Source organism: Conger conger, chromosome 11 (assembly GCF_963514075.1).
Source record: "Conger conger chromosome 11, fConCon1.1, whole genome shotgun sequence".
Taxonomy (NCBI): Eukaryota; Metazoa; Chordata; class Actinopteri; order Anguilliformes; family Congridae; genus Conger; species Conger conger.
This window is the reverse complement of record NC_083770.1, coordinates 9,639,429-9,654,800: the sequence shown is the minus strand read 5'-3', so window position 1 is coordinate 9,654,800 and position 15,372 is coordinate 9,639,429. Positions and strand designations below refer to the sequence as shown.

Genomic DNA, 15,372 nt, shown 5'->3' with positions numbered 1-15,372 from the left:
CTAGTAGACGAGCGGACTGCCGACGCTAGTCTCTTCAGGGATGCCCGCACATGCCGTTAGTATAGATGTCAGGGACGTAAAGAGGAATTTTCAAGAATACGTTTCAAGCATAGATGTTTCATAATTTTACATTTAGGACAATATCAGCTTCTTATGACAAAACGGATATATTGCCGAGAAGACGAGACACGTCTTGCCATTGCTGTTGAAGTGTGAGATATTTCATATAGAATAAAGGCTATGCCCTTCAGAATTATTCCCAGGGCAAACGCACAAGAAATCCGTATTTAGTAGGTTGGTCTTCACAAAACGTCGCACCCTGGCTACGCTACAGAATGGGAACTTACGACCCTTCGGGCAGAGATCTGCTCGGAAATAAATCTATTTGTTTTATGTTCATTTGTGTTTTTGGATTGGTCTCTCTGTTACAGCAGATTCTTTACGGAAAAACCAACATTAAACGGTAAGCGTTTTGACGTGTATCTTTTATCGGCGACAAGCCAAATAATTACTGCACAATTAGCCAATGTAGGCTACAACAGTCCGTAGTGTACTGTTATGTACGTATATAAATGGATCACGTTGGTTTATGAAAGGAGGATGCTGAATATAGCTTATGTACCCTAAACCTCCTTGGTTGAGGTCATGCATCTTATATTGGAATAAAATGCTTCATGACATGGCAAGTTAGAACGTTTCTTAAAGTTAGCATTCATAAAGGTTATTCTTATGGGACATTCTCTTTGCATTTATCATTTATTGCTTTTGAATGTTTGCATAATAATGCCACTGAATGTAGCCTTTTATCACATATCTCTCGTATGTATTCAATTTTATTGAATTAGTTAATTGCCTACTCTGCGGGCTTTCATGACTGCAACTCAGGTGCCATTTTCTTTCTTACTCAAGTTTAACATAAATAATTGTATTCATGGTTTTATATCTGTGGAAAACTGTCGATAGTGAGGCACCTGTAAATAGGAACCAAATTCAGCAAAGAATCATTAATGTGATTTTATGGTTTCCTGTTGACATGTGTTGCAGGCCTATCATTAATATTCATGATTATTTTTAATATCTCCTGAGTCCAATGCAATGCCAGATAAGATGGGTTGCAATTATTTCAGAACAGATATGTTGTATGTAAGCTCTGTTTCTTTGTTCCAGGCATTCTATACACATTTTCAATTTAGGTGACACATTGTAAAATGATATAATCACATGAACCAGGTTGAACCATATTCAGATTCAAGAGAAACAATTCAGAATAATGACGGAAACAACCAGCTATTGTAAACATTAGTTCTTCACTTTAACAATAATAAAACAAGGAAAAAGAAAAGGAACCTGTCAGTTAGTATGTTAGTTTGTAACGCTTCCCCGGGCAACTGTACAGTAACAGCTTGTAAACGCTTCCTGTAGCCAGTTAAGTCTTTCAATTCTCGCTTTTGGATTTTCCCCCCATTTGTCCCGGCCTCCTTGCTTGTACAGCATGTTTGAGATCTCTCCACAGATTTTCAATAATATTAAAAAACTTTCATCTGTCTTTCCTGGAGGTAATTCATGGTTGATTTTGAGGTATGCTTTGGATCACTGTTTGCTGGACTATCCAACCTCTCTTCAACTTCAATGTCTGGACTGACCTTTGAACATTAGCCTCTAGAATTTCTTGGTGGATATTTGGTGGAATCCATTCTTCTTACTTCCACTCGCACAATATTTCCTGTGCCCCCAGCTGCCACACAAGGCCAAAGCATAATGGATCCACCTCTGTGCTTCACAATTGGCAAGGTGTTCGGGGGCGACATGGCTCAGGCAGTAAGAACAGTCGTCTGGCAGTCGGAGGCTTGCCGGTTCGATCCCCCGCCCGGGCAGTGTCCCTGAGCAAGACACCTAACCCCCATATGCTCCTCACGAGCTGGTCGGCACCTTGCATGCCAGCCAATCGCCGTTGGTGTGTGAGTGTGTGTACGAATGGGTGAATGAGAAGCATCAATTGTACAGCACTTTGGATAAAGGCGCTATATAAATGCCTACCATTTACCATTCTTCTCTACAAAGGCTTCACCCTTTGGTCTCCAAACATACCTTTTTTGGTGGTGGCCAAAAATGTAGTTTTTGTCAATCCAAACCACATTGTTCCAAAAGGCTTCAGGCTTCTCTATATTTTCTTTTGCGTACTTCTGATGTGTTGTGTTGAGGTCATTCTTTCTGGCAAATCTTTTTTGTTGCAGTGATGTGTGGGTTTTCATCTCAGCATTTCTCACCTGATCTCGGGCCATTCTATCTGAAATCTTTCTTGGTCTTCCAGACCTCGCCTTGACTTCATCTGTTCCATTTATCTTCCATTTTCTAATAATGTTTCTGATAGTGGAAATAGGTAGTTTGAAACATTGAGAGAGCTTGTGGTTGCGAACACCAGACAAAACAGCCACTGCATTTTTTCCCTCAGAACTGCTGCTCACTGGATATTTTTTGTTTTTCGCACCATTCTCTGCAAACTCTAGGGACTGTTTTGCGTGAAAATCACAGGAAATCAACAGATTCTGAGATACGGTCATTATGCCACATAATTGGCTGATTAAATATTTGCATGTATTTGTGTACTGGTCTACCTAACAAAATGCTCACTGAGTGTATATATACTCTTTGCTTTGAATACCAATAGGATGTTTTGGATTTAAAAGCTGGATGTCGAATGAACAGCTGCATACATTAAGACTCAATGCATTCTCTGCAGGTATTTTGAGCCACATGACAGCCCTTATGAATTCAACTGCACCACGTGCAAGAAACTCAGGCAGGATATTATGGGCGTGAAGGTCCTCTCCATGTGAGTATCCTCTAGAACAGTGGTTCCCAAAGCTCTCCTCTAGTACCCCCAGCCGGTCCAAGTATTTGATGTGTTCCACCTGACGAAACTAATCAAAAACTAATCATCGCAACTCAAAGCCACCTTTAAAGGCAGACCTGTTACCTTTCACAACACAGACATCAGTTTCTCAGTCGGTGATCCATACATCCGCCCTTCATGTTGTCAAAAAGCCATTTACTGTATTGTGCAAGGTGTTTTTTATTTCTCCCTGCTGTATGGATTGGTTTATGTGTCCCTGATTGTGTTCTTCATTCATCCTTTAACTTATGTTCTCCTTTTGTTAGCTTTCATTTTAATTTAAAAGTGTTCCTCTCAAGGTTTATGTAATGTTTGTAAACGGTACTGGTCTTCAGCAAGGTACTATTTAGAAATCCTTCTTCTTCATTCTGTCACAGTAGCCAGATTTATGCAATGGCTGTCATTAAAAGAGATGTATGTCCCAGAGGGTCAAGGCACACACGTATTTTCATTATTTTCATTAAGTAAGTGGCTTGCTGCTTTCCATATTTATTACAGCGTGCAGCCAGTGGTACAGTCACCCATAGTGATAATTTGAAACAGTGTTGTAAACGTAATCTTGTAGTGTGTATCCAGAGTTGAGGCCGTAGTGAAGTGTCTCTTATGCTATGGAGAAAACTGTGGACTGCCAATATAAATACTCGTTGGCACCTCATTGTTTATTTACGTCTGAAGCTTCCCGTAATGACAGCACAACTGATATTGCACATTTAGCTGACATGACAGTCGGAACTGTTCTGAGCTAATTCAACTCTGTTCGGTTTTAGCTATACATCTAGTTCCAGTTGTTCTGTGAGTTAAATTAACTTTTAAATGAAATTTAACCTCACTTTTCGCTGTGTTTGATGTGTATGTATGCCCACTATGTCTTCACTGCTCATTCTCACTGCTCCCTCCAGGATCAAGACAACCGATCTCTTTGATCGATGGAGGAGCCTGCAAATGTGCAGATGGGAACAGAGTAAGTCCGAAGCCAATGCCTTCAGGTGAGCGCTTGTGATTATCGGCGGCCTCCAGCAACTAACTCAGGTTAAATTACAGTACAATACAAGACTTTATTGCCAGTTCAGAGGAATTAGTCTTAGTGCAGCCCGTCAGACAAAGATACATACATGTACATTGTTGAAAACACCAACAAAACATTAGTCATTCAAATACACTTTACCGTGCAAACATACCTTCCTACATACATGCATACCTACGTAATTCCCAAATCTGAATAAAGTGCACGTGTTGCATTGGGTATTGCCCTCCAACAACAGAGCCTGCAGAAATGTACATAATTGCTCATTGCTGAGTCTCCTAGCTGTGCCCAGCACTGAGGGGAGTGTTGTCTTATATTGCAGTTTCCGCTTTGCCTCTCTTGCAGAAATTTACTGTCCCGCTGCTGCAACGCTCCCTCGTTCCTCTTCACCACCAAGAAGAACACGCCCTCCGGGACCAAACTGAGATACGAGGTGGACACCAGCAGCACCCTGCCCATCACCTCAGAGATTTTCAAGATGTTCCCAAACGTGAGTCTGCGGGCTATGTTGCTCCAGCTGTCTGTTACATCAGTTTTTGTGCAGTTGTATGATATGATTTGGATGAGATTATCCTGTGTGGCGGTATATATAATGCACCCACACCGGCCCTTTTCGTTATAGAGTGGACACCCCTGGATGGTCATTTTCAGAGGATGAATTGTGATATATCTTAAAAAGTGATCTTAAATGTGGATCTAAATTTCTCTACAGATTTTAGTACTTAATTAATGCAGGAGAACAAAATGTTTTGTTTTACTCTATTTAGAGCAGCTGAACCTTTAGGATTACACATTGTATTAGCCTACTAAATTGTAAACTATTTAGGGCTCTCCAGTGTTCACATTCGTAATATAGCTGATTATTATTACTTCTGTCCTGTCCTGTCATGTTGTGAGGTTGATACATTGATACGTTATTACGATACATTAACATTAAAAAAAGAACAGAATATTGCAGTCATTATTGTGAATTATGCTGAGGGGCATTTCGATTTGTGAATATAGACCATTCTACCCTTTAAAAAAGGGCTTTCCACTTCAAGGCTTGTATTTAATTAGTGAGGGTTGTATTATTCAGCTTTGTGGTTGGAATGCATTTCTGTTCTGATTGCTACACGCCTGCAATAAACTGACTTATTTATTAAAGAGTAAGGAGTAAACCTACAGCATTTACCACAAGGGGGTTTTGTGTTATTGATTTATATAATCAAGCTTTTAATCAGGGTTAACGCTGAGTCAGTTGGGAACATGCCTGTTTTTGATTGACAGCGCAAATAGGCCTCTACATTGGGGGAGTTCATTCTTTGTGCTAGGTGTGTGCTTTTAGTTAGCCCTGGGGAGATATGAACACTTCCACTCGAGCTCCACTGCAGCTGATAGCTCCTTTGAGCAGACTGCAGTTGCAGCCTATACAGGGTAATGTCAAATTCAGTTTTCAGTGCTGAAAAAGAAATGCTGCGTGGCTGCATGCATTAGCATTGACAAAACTGTCCTGATTCTAAGTCAAGTTAGCATGGATAAAACCAGCATTTATCCTTAACTTGGGCTCAATTAAAAAAATGTTTAACCAATTTTGGAATCATTTATCTCAGCCAATTATGCTATGCTTCATTGACATAACTAACGTTACTCTTCTCTCTCCTGAAGGACATGCCACACACCAGGTCCCAGTTCAGGAAATGCGCAGTGGTCGGCAATGGAGGAATCATCAAGAATAGCAAGTGTGGGAAAGAGATTGATTCTGCAGATTTCGTATTTAGGTAATCACTGCAGATTAAGCTAATTCTTCAGTCAAGTTAGGACTCAGTCACTTATGACTGCTGGCTGGCTCATCATATTAAGGCACAGCTGAAGTGAATGGGTGGGCTACAGAATTTGCTCTTGTGTCGCTTACAGTAAAGAAATGGTTAAATAAAAATGAACTTTTTCCTCAATGTAGTCAATTCTTCATAACCATACGAATATGTCTTAAAGTATACATTCCAAAAAAATGGATAAAACTGTATTTTCACACCAAAGTTTTTTTTTTCATCCACCTCCTGGAAAAGGAGATTTTACGATATTTCACATCATTGTGATATGTCTGTCAATTTTCTGTTCCCCTGCGATCAATATCATTTTCACAGTGGCGAGCATCCTCATTATGTCCCCCTCCTCATTTGAAATCAGTCAAATCGACTTCAATAATGCCCTGAAAGATACGTTTCACTCTTGTATATGTCACATCGTGGACTAGTGCTGCTCTAACAACATCCGTTTCAGCTTGTCTTTAACAATAGGACAGTTTAGTCCAGCTGGAAGGACAGCTTCCCATCATGCACCAGTGATCCCTAGTTGATGGGGTGCCCATAAGTCATCCTGTTGAGCTGCACATGAAAGGATCTTCCTGTTTGTGCAGATGGAGATTTGATTGGAGGTTTGGCAATACGATTCCAAATTGTGGAAAAAACAGTGGGTCTGTGGATAGTTCCTGTTAGGTTGTTTTGCCAATTCCAGAAAACACTGCATTGCTATGTCCTTCTTTGAATTAATTGCAATTGTAAATGTGCTCGCATTTATCATATTTTAACTGTATTTTTTGTTTCAATTCAAAGGTGTAACATTCCTCCCATCTCTGAAAAGTATGTTGTGGATGTGGGTTCCAAGACCGATATGGTGACTGTAAATCCGAGTATTATCATAGAAAGGTAATATAAGCTTAGGCCTCTTTTATGCTCTCATAGATAGCGATGTAATGTTTGACATTATTCTGCGCTCAGTGCCCAGTATAAAGCTAGTATGCCAATTAATCTGCCATTTTTAATGTCATAATCATGCAGGTATTTAAAAAGATCTAAATTAAACTGCAGGGTGAGAGAGTGTGTGACCACAGAGCTGCATTTATGGAAGAAGTAAGATGAACTGAAGTCATATGGTAATTAAGACCAGTTTTGATAAGGCAAGCTATACACACACTGAGCACTTTATTTGGAACATCTGTACACCGACTTATTCATGCGATTATCTATTAGCACGATTGTTGGTGCCAGACCAGAATCCTCTCGAGTTTACTCTTAGAATGGTGCGAAAAACAAAAAACATCCAGTGAGCAGCAGTTCTGTGGACGGAAATGCCTTGTTGATGAGAGAGGTCAAGGGAGAATGGCCAGGCTGGTCAAAGCTGACAGGAAGGTGACAGTAACGCAAATAACCACACATTACAACAGTGGTATTCAGAAGAGCATCTCTGAACACACAACGTGTCAAAAGTCGATAGGCTACTGCAGCAGAAGACTAAGTAAAAATTAAGTCTAATAAATACCTAATAAAGTGTATGTACAAAGGCCAGGTGCAGCTCAAAGGTTTTACATTCTCTGACACTAACCGATTGTAACTGGTTGTGTCCCGACGGGAGATTCCAGAAGCTGGAGAGGTGGAGGAAGCCCTTCTTCCAGGTGCTCCAGACCTACAAGAACAGCTCGGTGGTGCTGCCGGCCTTCTACAACACGCACAACACCGACGTCTCCTTCCGCGTCAAGTACATGATGGACGACTTCGGCTCGCGCAGGGACGTGTACTTCTTCAACCCGCAGTACCTGCTGAGCGTGCAGCGTTTCTGGGCCCTGCAGGGCGTGCGGGCCAAGAGGCTGACCAGCGGCGTCATGCTGGCCTCCGCCGCCCTGGAGCTCTGCGAGGAGGTGCACCTCTATGGCTTCTGGGCCTTCTCCATGAACCCTTCCGGAATCTTCATCATGCACCATTACTACGACAACATCAAGCCCCGGCCGGGGTTCCACGCCATGCCCAGCGAGATCTTCACCTTCCTGCACCTCCACAGCAGAGGGATCCTGAACGTCCACACCAACCCCTGCAGGTGATGGCCGTCGCCAGACGGCCGCTGACTCGGGAATTCATTTTGGATCTGTTCAGATCTGTTGTGATTTAGGTTCAACCGAGATGTTTTGATTTGACGTGCGTTTGTTTTGGGGGGGGTTTTGGAACGAATGTGTTTTTTTGCACAGCTTCCAAAGAAAGGGAAAAGGGGTTCCTTTGGTAAAGTTTCACCTGTTCACCTGTATTTTATGTTGATGGTAGCATAGGTTTGTAAAAACCTATGTTTCCTGTACAAAAAGCAATAAAACAATGGCACATTCTTGTTATATAACTGTGTTATGCATTACAACCGGAATGCTGCTTTTGTGATATGTCTACTATCAATGCTTATTGACAACTTTTGATAATTTACTCCTGGAGGTATTCTGTTCATATTTCTTTTATTTGTTTAATTAAAATTAATAATTTGCAATCACATATGAAATATTCTGTTTTTAAATAATGTGTAAACACCATGGCAATGCAAGAACTTAGTAAGTTAAAGCTTCATTCATTCACCATTTGAGCATAATATATCACATGTATATAGTAGCAATATCTTGTATCTCCAGATAACTAGGTAATATGGGTAGAAAAGCTATACCTACAGCTATTGCTGTAGTAATATCTTTTCACCAATATGAAAACATAAAGCAATTTTATTATTTATAATTAATGTAATATGACACTAAAATTAGGTATATACAGTATAAAAACATTATCTAGCTACTTGCTGTCAGTCTCTCAGCTTCAGTCTTGTTCTTCAAGGTGCTTGTTAATAAACCTGTGGATTCTTTAGTAATTTTCTCTAATGTCCATAACTGGCAGCTTTGCTGGATATTCCCAGATGACCACTGACTGTAGCTAGGTAGCGCACATGATGTTTCTGTGTTTATCCAAAAGCAAAGATGCATCTTTCTTTTGAAATTGGAAGTAGAACTTCTGGAATAAAATTCTGTAATGATTGTATTGTCGTAAATAAGCGGGGTCAAGCTAACACTTACAGAGAATAATAGGCCTAGATGGGTCAGCTACATTACAGTGGTTTGAGTGTCACCAACTGAACATGTGTCTACAGAAAACATACTGACACGAGAGAAACGGCCATGCCTCCTCTATTTAAGGTAGATAAAAATCATGCATTGCAAAAGCAGTTCCAAATTCTACGGGGAAATGTGGAATTCTGGCGGGAAAATTAATTTGCCGAAAATCTGCAACCTGCAATGACACAGAATTCAACCAGGAGTAATCTGTTTCTGTGACTAGTGATTAGTCTTCTGTTGCCAAGAAATTGTATCAAAATGCATATTCTAACTGTCATTTTGTTATGTGATAAACAGTAGAAATATGTTCCTGATGAATTGTTGAACAATTGTTTTACGTGCACTTTCTGTGTGGAGAGGTAACTGGAGAAGAGTAGATTTCTGGTTGAATAGTTATGCTCTCAGGTGTTCTCCTGTAATTCAGTGAGTTATAGGTAAGAGATGATCATTCCACAAAGTTTGCTTATTTTTTTAATGTATTTATTTATACTAATTTCATGAACAGGAATGTTTTGGTCCCTAAAACAGTTGTGCCAACATACAGTATGTATATTTGTCTGTTTATTCATCAAGTATATGAAGTATATCAAGTCTGTATGTTTATATGCTGTTTATAAAACATATGCAAATAGCCTGGATGTGCTTTGGTAATTGAACTACTGCCTATTTGTTGCATCTGCCAAATAAACATCTTGGTTATTCTACAGAAATATAATATCTCCAAATAAAATAATTTTTTACAAGATATGTTACATTCTTTTCTATTCAATTATTTTAATAATTAATTTTCGAATACTGTTTAACTTTGTTTTAAAAATAAAGTGCAGTGTATCATCGCTCTTATTGAATGCTTCTAATGGTTATTTTTCAGGTTGCTACATCCACACTGACAGTATCTGCAGTCCCAGAAATTAGAATGCACTGCAGTGTCTGTAGCTTACTACTGAAGCAAACTCAGCTAATATATAATATATAAGCAATATATTTACCATGAATATCAATAGGAGTTTTCAATATTAAGATGTTTATCGATATTATTATTATTATTATCCATCCATCCATCCATCCATCCATCCATCCATTATCTTAATCCGCTTATCCTGAACAGGGTCGCAGGGGGGTCCCAGCATACATTGGGCGAAAGGCAGGAATACACCCTGGACAGGTCGCCAGTCCATCACAGGGCACACACACCATTCATTCACAAACTCATACCCATGGGTAATTTAGACTCACCAATCAGTCTAACCTGCATGTCTTTGAACTGTGGGAGGAAACCGGAGTACCCGGAGGAAACCCACGCAAACACGGGGAGAACATGCAAACTCCACAAAGAGAGGCCCCGGCCAACCGGGATTCTAACCCAGGACCTCCTTGCTGTGAGGCGGCAGTGCTACCCACTGCACCTATTATTATTATTATCCATCCATCCATCCATTATCTGAACCCGCTTATCCTGAACAGGGTCGCAGGGGGGCTGGAGCCTATCCCAGCATACATTGGGCGAAAGGCAGGAATACACCCTGGACGGGTCGCCAGTCCATCACAGGGCACACACACCATTCACTCATACCTACGGGCAATTTAGACTCTCCAATCAGCCTAACATGCATGTCTTTGGACTGTGGGAGGAAACCAGAGTACCCGGAGGAAACCCACGCAGACACGGGGAGAACATGCAAACTCCGCACAGAGAGGCCCCGGCCGACGGGGATTCGAACCCAGGACCTCCTTGCTGTGAGGCGGCAGTGCTACCCACTGCACCATCCGTGCCGCCCTATTATTATTATTATTATTATTATTATTATTATTATTATTATTATTATTATTATTATTATTATTATTATTATTATTATTGTTATTATTATTAATAATAATAATGGTGACAGAACAAACAACTTCATCATTGACATAAGCATGTGTCAATGCTTGAGTGTCCAAGCTCTGCTTGTGAAGGAGTTATGTAGCTCTTTGACAAACCAGTCATAAAAAGTATTACCATTTATTTTAATATTACAAACACTATCAGGCCTTCCTGTTGGCCAGGGGAAAGTCATCCTGCTGAGAAAATATACAGCCATGCATAAAGACATTTAACTTTTTGAACAATGCATGGTATATAATACATCTCAATGGTAGTCTTGAGTTATCATCTCTGAACTTGCAAGGCACTGGCCAGTCTTTGCAACTCTTCCATTTTCGAAACCACTTATTCCTGGGGGAGCTGGAGCCTATCCCAGCCTCTCTCATCCTGGCCAGCCTCATCCTCTTTCCACCCACGCTACTGAAAGGCATGCTACTGTGCTGTGACTAGCTGTGAACTGTTTGATTACAAATCTAAGATTATGGAGAATAGAGGCAAATAAAAAAATAGTATCCATCCAAACAGTATGGATGGATGGAGAGAGAGAGAGAGAGAGAGAGAGAGCTGTTCCTATACTGAATTTATTTCAGTTAGAAATAGACAAGTTTAGGGTCTTTTCTTGTTTTCCTTTGGGTTGGTTGGCTCTTCAGAACCTTCCCTAGTTTTGTTTCTTGTTTCTGCCGCGGTATTTTCGGTTGGCGGATCGCCGGCGAGTTTTGTGCCCTTTTTCTGTTATTTTCCAACTTATCGTTGGTAACTTTGTGATCCCTTCCCGGTCGCTCTTGGTCTCCCGCCCCTGCTCCCTCACAGAATGAGCTCAATCAGTTATTATTGTTGCTATATTAAACTATTGACCTTACTTGATTAAATAATCAAGGTAACAACAAAAGGCGTGCAACATTATTACATTATTATTGTATCAGATGTTTTCTCTGAACAGATCTGGGTGTTATGACATTAATGTAACAGCAGGTGGCGATGTGCTAAAGCCTGTCTCTCGGCATGAACTGCTGATTTTAACATCTAAACCCGGAAAAGGCAACCGTACTACAGGAGTACTGATGTTCTGCTCAAATCTCCCTTTGCTCATTTACCGAAGTTAATTTCCTGGAAGAGGGATGATCTAGTTCTTTCTCTTCGCAGGGTGTGCTGTTTTTTCTGTTTTGTTCCACTTAAACTAGACTGACATCAGGTGATTATTTGTGAATGCTTTATGGATTGTGTGTCTGTGCCAATAGTACGGTGGCCCACAACGACGATAGCACTTAAATTACATTACATTAATGGCATTTGGCAGACGCTCTTATCCAGAGCGACGTACAGTTGATTAGACTAAGCAGGAGACAATCCTCTCCCGGAGCAATGCAGAGTTAAGGGCCTTGCTCAAGGGCCCAACGGCTGTGCAGATCTTATTGTGGCTACACCGGGGATCAAACCACCAACCTTGCATGTCCCAGTCATGTAGGTTAACCACTATGCTACAGGCCGCTTAAAAAACAAAAGCATACACATTTTAGGAAATGCCTTCCAAATCAGGAAACGATGCAAATTTCAAAACTCGTGGAAAAGCTAAAGCAAATACGTGGTGCAAGAGAAGAAACGCACTGCAAAATACCAGAGCAAATGAAAAATGGAAACATGCGGCAAGATCAGAAACTACTCAAATAGGACAATCGCGCTTCAAAAGGTAAACAGAAACTAAAAGGAATATGTGATAAAAAACTTTGATAAACAAAATGAACTGAACATAGTTCTATGGAGGTGAAAAGGTAGACAGTAGAAAGCCTATTTTACGAGATGGCAACCAAGACCGGAAGGAGTGCGGACATTCTTCAGTAACTGGAGATGGCAGTCTCTCAACATCAAAAACCAGGGACCATACGCTTATAGTTCTCCACATCACTCCAAAGTCATGTTCCCCCGTTTCAGGCTAATGTGATGTAGTCAAAGTACTACAAGTTATATATATATATATATATATATATATATATATATGTACAATTTATTTTCAATTGTTGCAGTAGGCAGGCAGAAGAAATTCTAACATGTAGCCTAAGTAGTTAGCTAATGTGGCTAACTAGGCCAGCTCTCTGATGAAGCATTATTCCATTATCAGCCGCTTATCCGGAGTCGGGTCACGGTGGCAGTAAGCTAAGCTGGGTATTCCAGGCGTCCCTCTCCCCAGCAACGCATTCCAGATCCAGAGGCGTTCCCAGGCCAGGAGAGATATATAATCTCTCCAGCGGGTTCTGGGTCTACCTCGGGGTCTGTGCCCAGTTGGACAAGCCCAGAAAACCTCCAAAGGGAGGCACCCAGGAGGCATCCTGATCAGATAGCCGAACCACCTCAATTGGCTCCTTTCGACACGAAGGAGCAGTGGCTCTACTCAAAGCTCCCTCCGGATGTCCTATCTCTAAGGCTGAGCCCGGCCACCCTACGGAGGAAGCTCATTTTGGCCGCTTGTATATGCGATCTCGTTCTTTCGGTCACTACCCAAAGCTCGTGACCATAGGTGAGGGTTGGGATGTAGATCGACCGGTAAATCGACCCTCTTCACCACAGCGGTCCGGTGCAACGCCCGCATTACTGCTGACGCTGAACCGCTTCTTTTTTCTCTTTACACTCGCTCCCTTGGCCCTGTGATCACAGCACATGGGCTATCCTATCACTGCTACGTGGACGATACCCAACTCTTTGTCTCGTTCCCGCCGTCTGATACGCAGGTTTCAGCCCGTATCTCTGCTTGCCTGAGGGACATCCAAAGCTGGATTGACAACCACCATCTAAAGCTCAACCCAGGCAAGACTGAAATGATATTCATCCCTGCTAATACCTCTCCCCATCTGGATCTCTCCATTTCCCTCGGGGATACCACACTCACGCCGTCATCCAATGCAAGGAACCTCGGCGTGGTGATGGACAGCAGACTGTCCCTTTCCGAGAACATTGCGGCGGTGACCCGGTCTTGCAGGTTCTTCCTATACAACATACGGAGAATCCGCCCCTTTCTCACCCCCTACTTGACCCAGCTCCTGGTCCAAGCGATGGTTCTGTCCCGCCTGGACTACTGCAATTCCCTCTTGGCTGGCCTCCCAGCATCCGCCATCAGACCCCTCCAACTTATCCAGAATGCAGCAGCTCGTCTGGTCTTCAACCTTCCCAAATACTCGCACGTCACCCCCCTGCTTACTACCCTCCACTGGCTGCCTGTCATGGCTCGCATCAAATTCAAAACATTGGTGCTAGCCTTCCAAGCAGTTAAGGGGTCTTCCCCAGCTTATCTACAAAAAATCATCAGACCCTACACCCCTGCCAGACCTCTTTGTTCAGCCTCCACAGGCCGCTTGGCACCTCCCCCTCTCCGAACCTCCGCCTCACGCTCACGACTGCTGTCTGTTCTGGCTCCACGGTGGTGGAACAAACTCCCCATTGAGGTCAGAACTGTAGAATCTCTCCCCACCTTCAAACGCAAGCTGAAGACACACCTCTTCAAGCAGCACCTCTCCCCATCCCTCCCTACCTCCCTGTGAACCTTAATTGTTGTCTCTGTGACTTGCTTTGTGTATCGGTATTTTTTAGTTGGCTAGGTAAGCAGTGTTTTGATAGTTAACTTTGGTCACTTTTGCTCTGTTTGTTTGTTTCTTGTTTAAAAGAAAAAAAAATAAAAAAAAAATTGGCCCTCGTCCTTACCTTTGTTGTACAGGTAGCAGTTCAAATTGTACTTCCCTCTAGGGTCTTTCAGCGAACTTATCCCTGGTTATGGATATGCACTTTGTTGTACATCGCTCTGGATAAGAGCGTCTGCCAAATGCCAATAATGTAAAAAATGTAATGCACCGATCTGCCTGTCAATCTCACGCTCCCTTCTACCCTCACTCGTGAACAAGACCCCGAGATACTTGAACTCCTTCACTTGGGGCAATGACTCGTTCCCAACCCAGAGAGAGCAACCATTTTCCGGCAGATAACACTGCTCCTCCTGAATCCAAGGTTTGACCATCGGTCAGAGCCTCCTTTCCAGCACCCTAGAGTAAGCTTTCCCGGGGAGGCTGAGGAGTGTGATACCCCGATAATTGGAGCACACCCTCCGGTCCCCCTTCTTGAAAATGGGGACCAGCACCCCAGTCTGCCACTCTGCAGGTACTGTCCTCGACCTCCACGCGACACTGAAGAGGCGTGTCAGCCAAGGCAGCCCAACAATGTCCAGAACCTTCAGCATCTCAGGGCGAATCTCATCCACACCTGGCGACTTGCCGCTGAGGAGCTTTTTGACTACCTCAGCAACTTCCGCCAGGGATATAGGTGCAGACTGCCCCGAGTCTTCGGGCTCTGCCTCTTCCACAGAGGACGTGTTGTTCGGGTTCAGGAGCTCCTCGAAGTGCTCTTTCCACCGCCCGACAACATCCCCAGTCCGGATCAGCAGTTCTCCTCCCGTGCTGAAAACAGCCCGAGACAAGCCCTGCTGTCGTTGGTTGGTTTGCCAGAACTTCCTCGAGGCCAACCGAAAGTCCTTCTCCATAGCCTCCCCGAACTCCTCCCATACCCGGGTTTTTGATTCAGCGACTGCCGAAGCCGCGGCCCTTCTGGCCACCCGGTACCTGTCTGCTGCTTCAGGGGACCCCTGGGCCAGCCAAGCCCGAAAGGCTTCAGTTTGACGGTGTCCCTCACCACTGGTGTCCACCAGCGGGTTCTTGGGT

At 42.7% G+C, this 15,372-nt stretch overlaps 1 protein-coding gene across 1 annotated transcript; it reads left to right on the top strand.

Annotated features, from left to right (window-relative positions):
- The first annotated feature begins 4 nt into the window (after positions 1-4).
- Positions 5-9,647, top strand: LOC133141106 (alpha-2,8-sialyltransferase 8E-like). Its single transcript, XM_061261508.1, has 7 exons — positions 5-463; positions 2,741-2,833; positions 3,793-3,879; positions 4,263-4,407; positions 5,565-5,677; positions 6,512-6,604; positions 7,311-9,647. The coding sequence occupies exons 1-7, from the start codon at positions 336-338 to the stop codon at positions 7,771-7,773; spliced, it is 1,122 nt and encodes a 373-aa protein (XP_061117492.1). The 5' UTR covers positions 5-335; the 3' UTR covers positions 7,774-9,647.
- Positions 9,648-15,372: the final 5,725 nt, after the last annotated feature.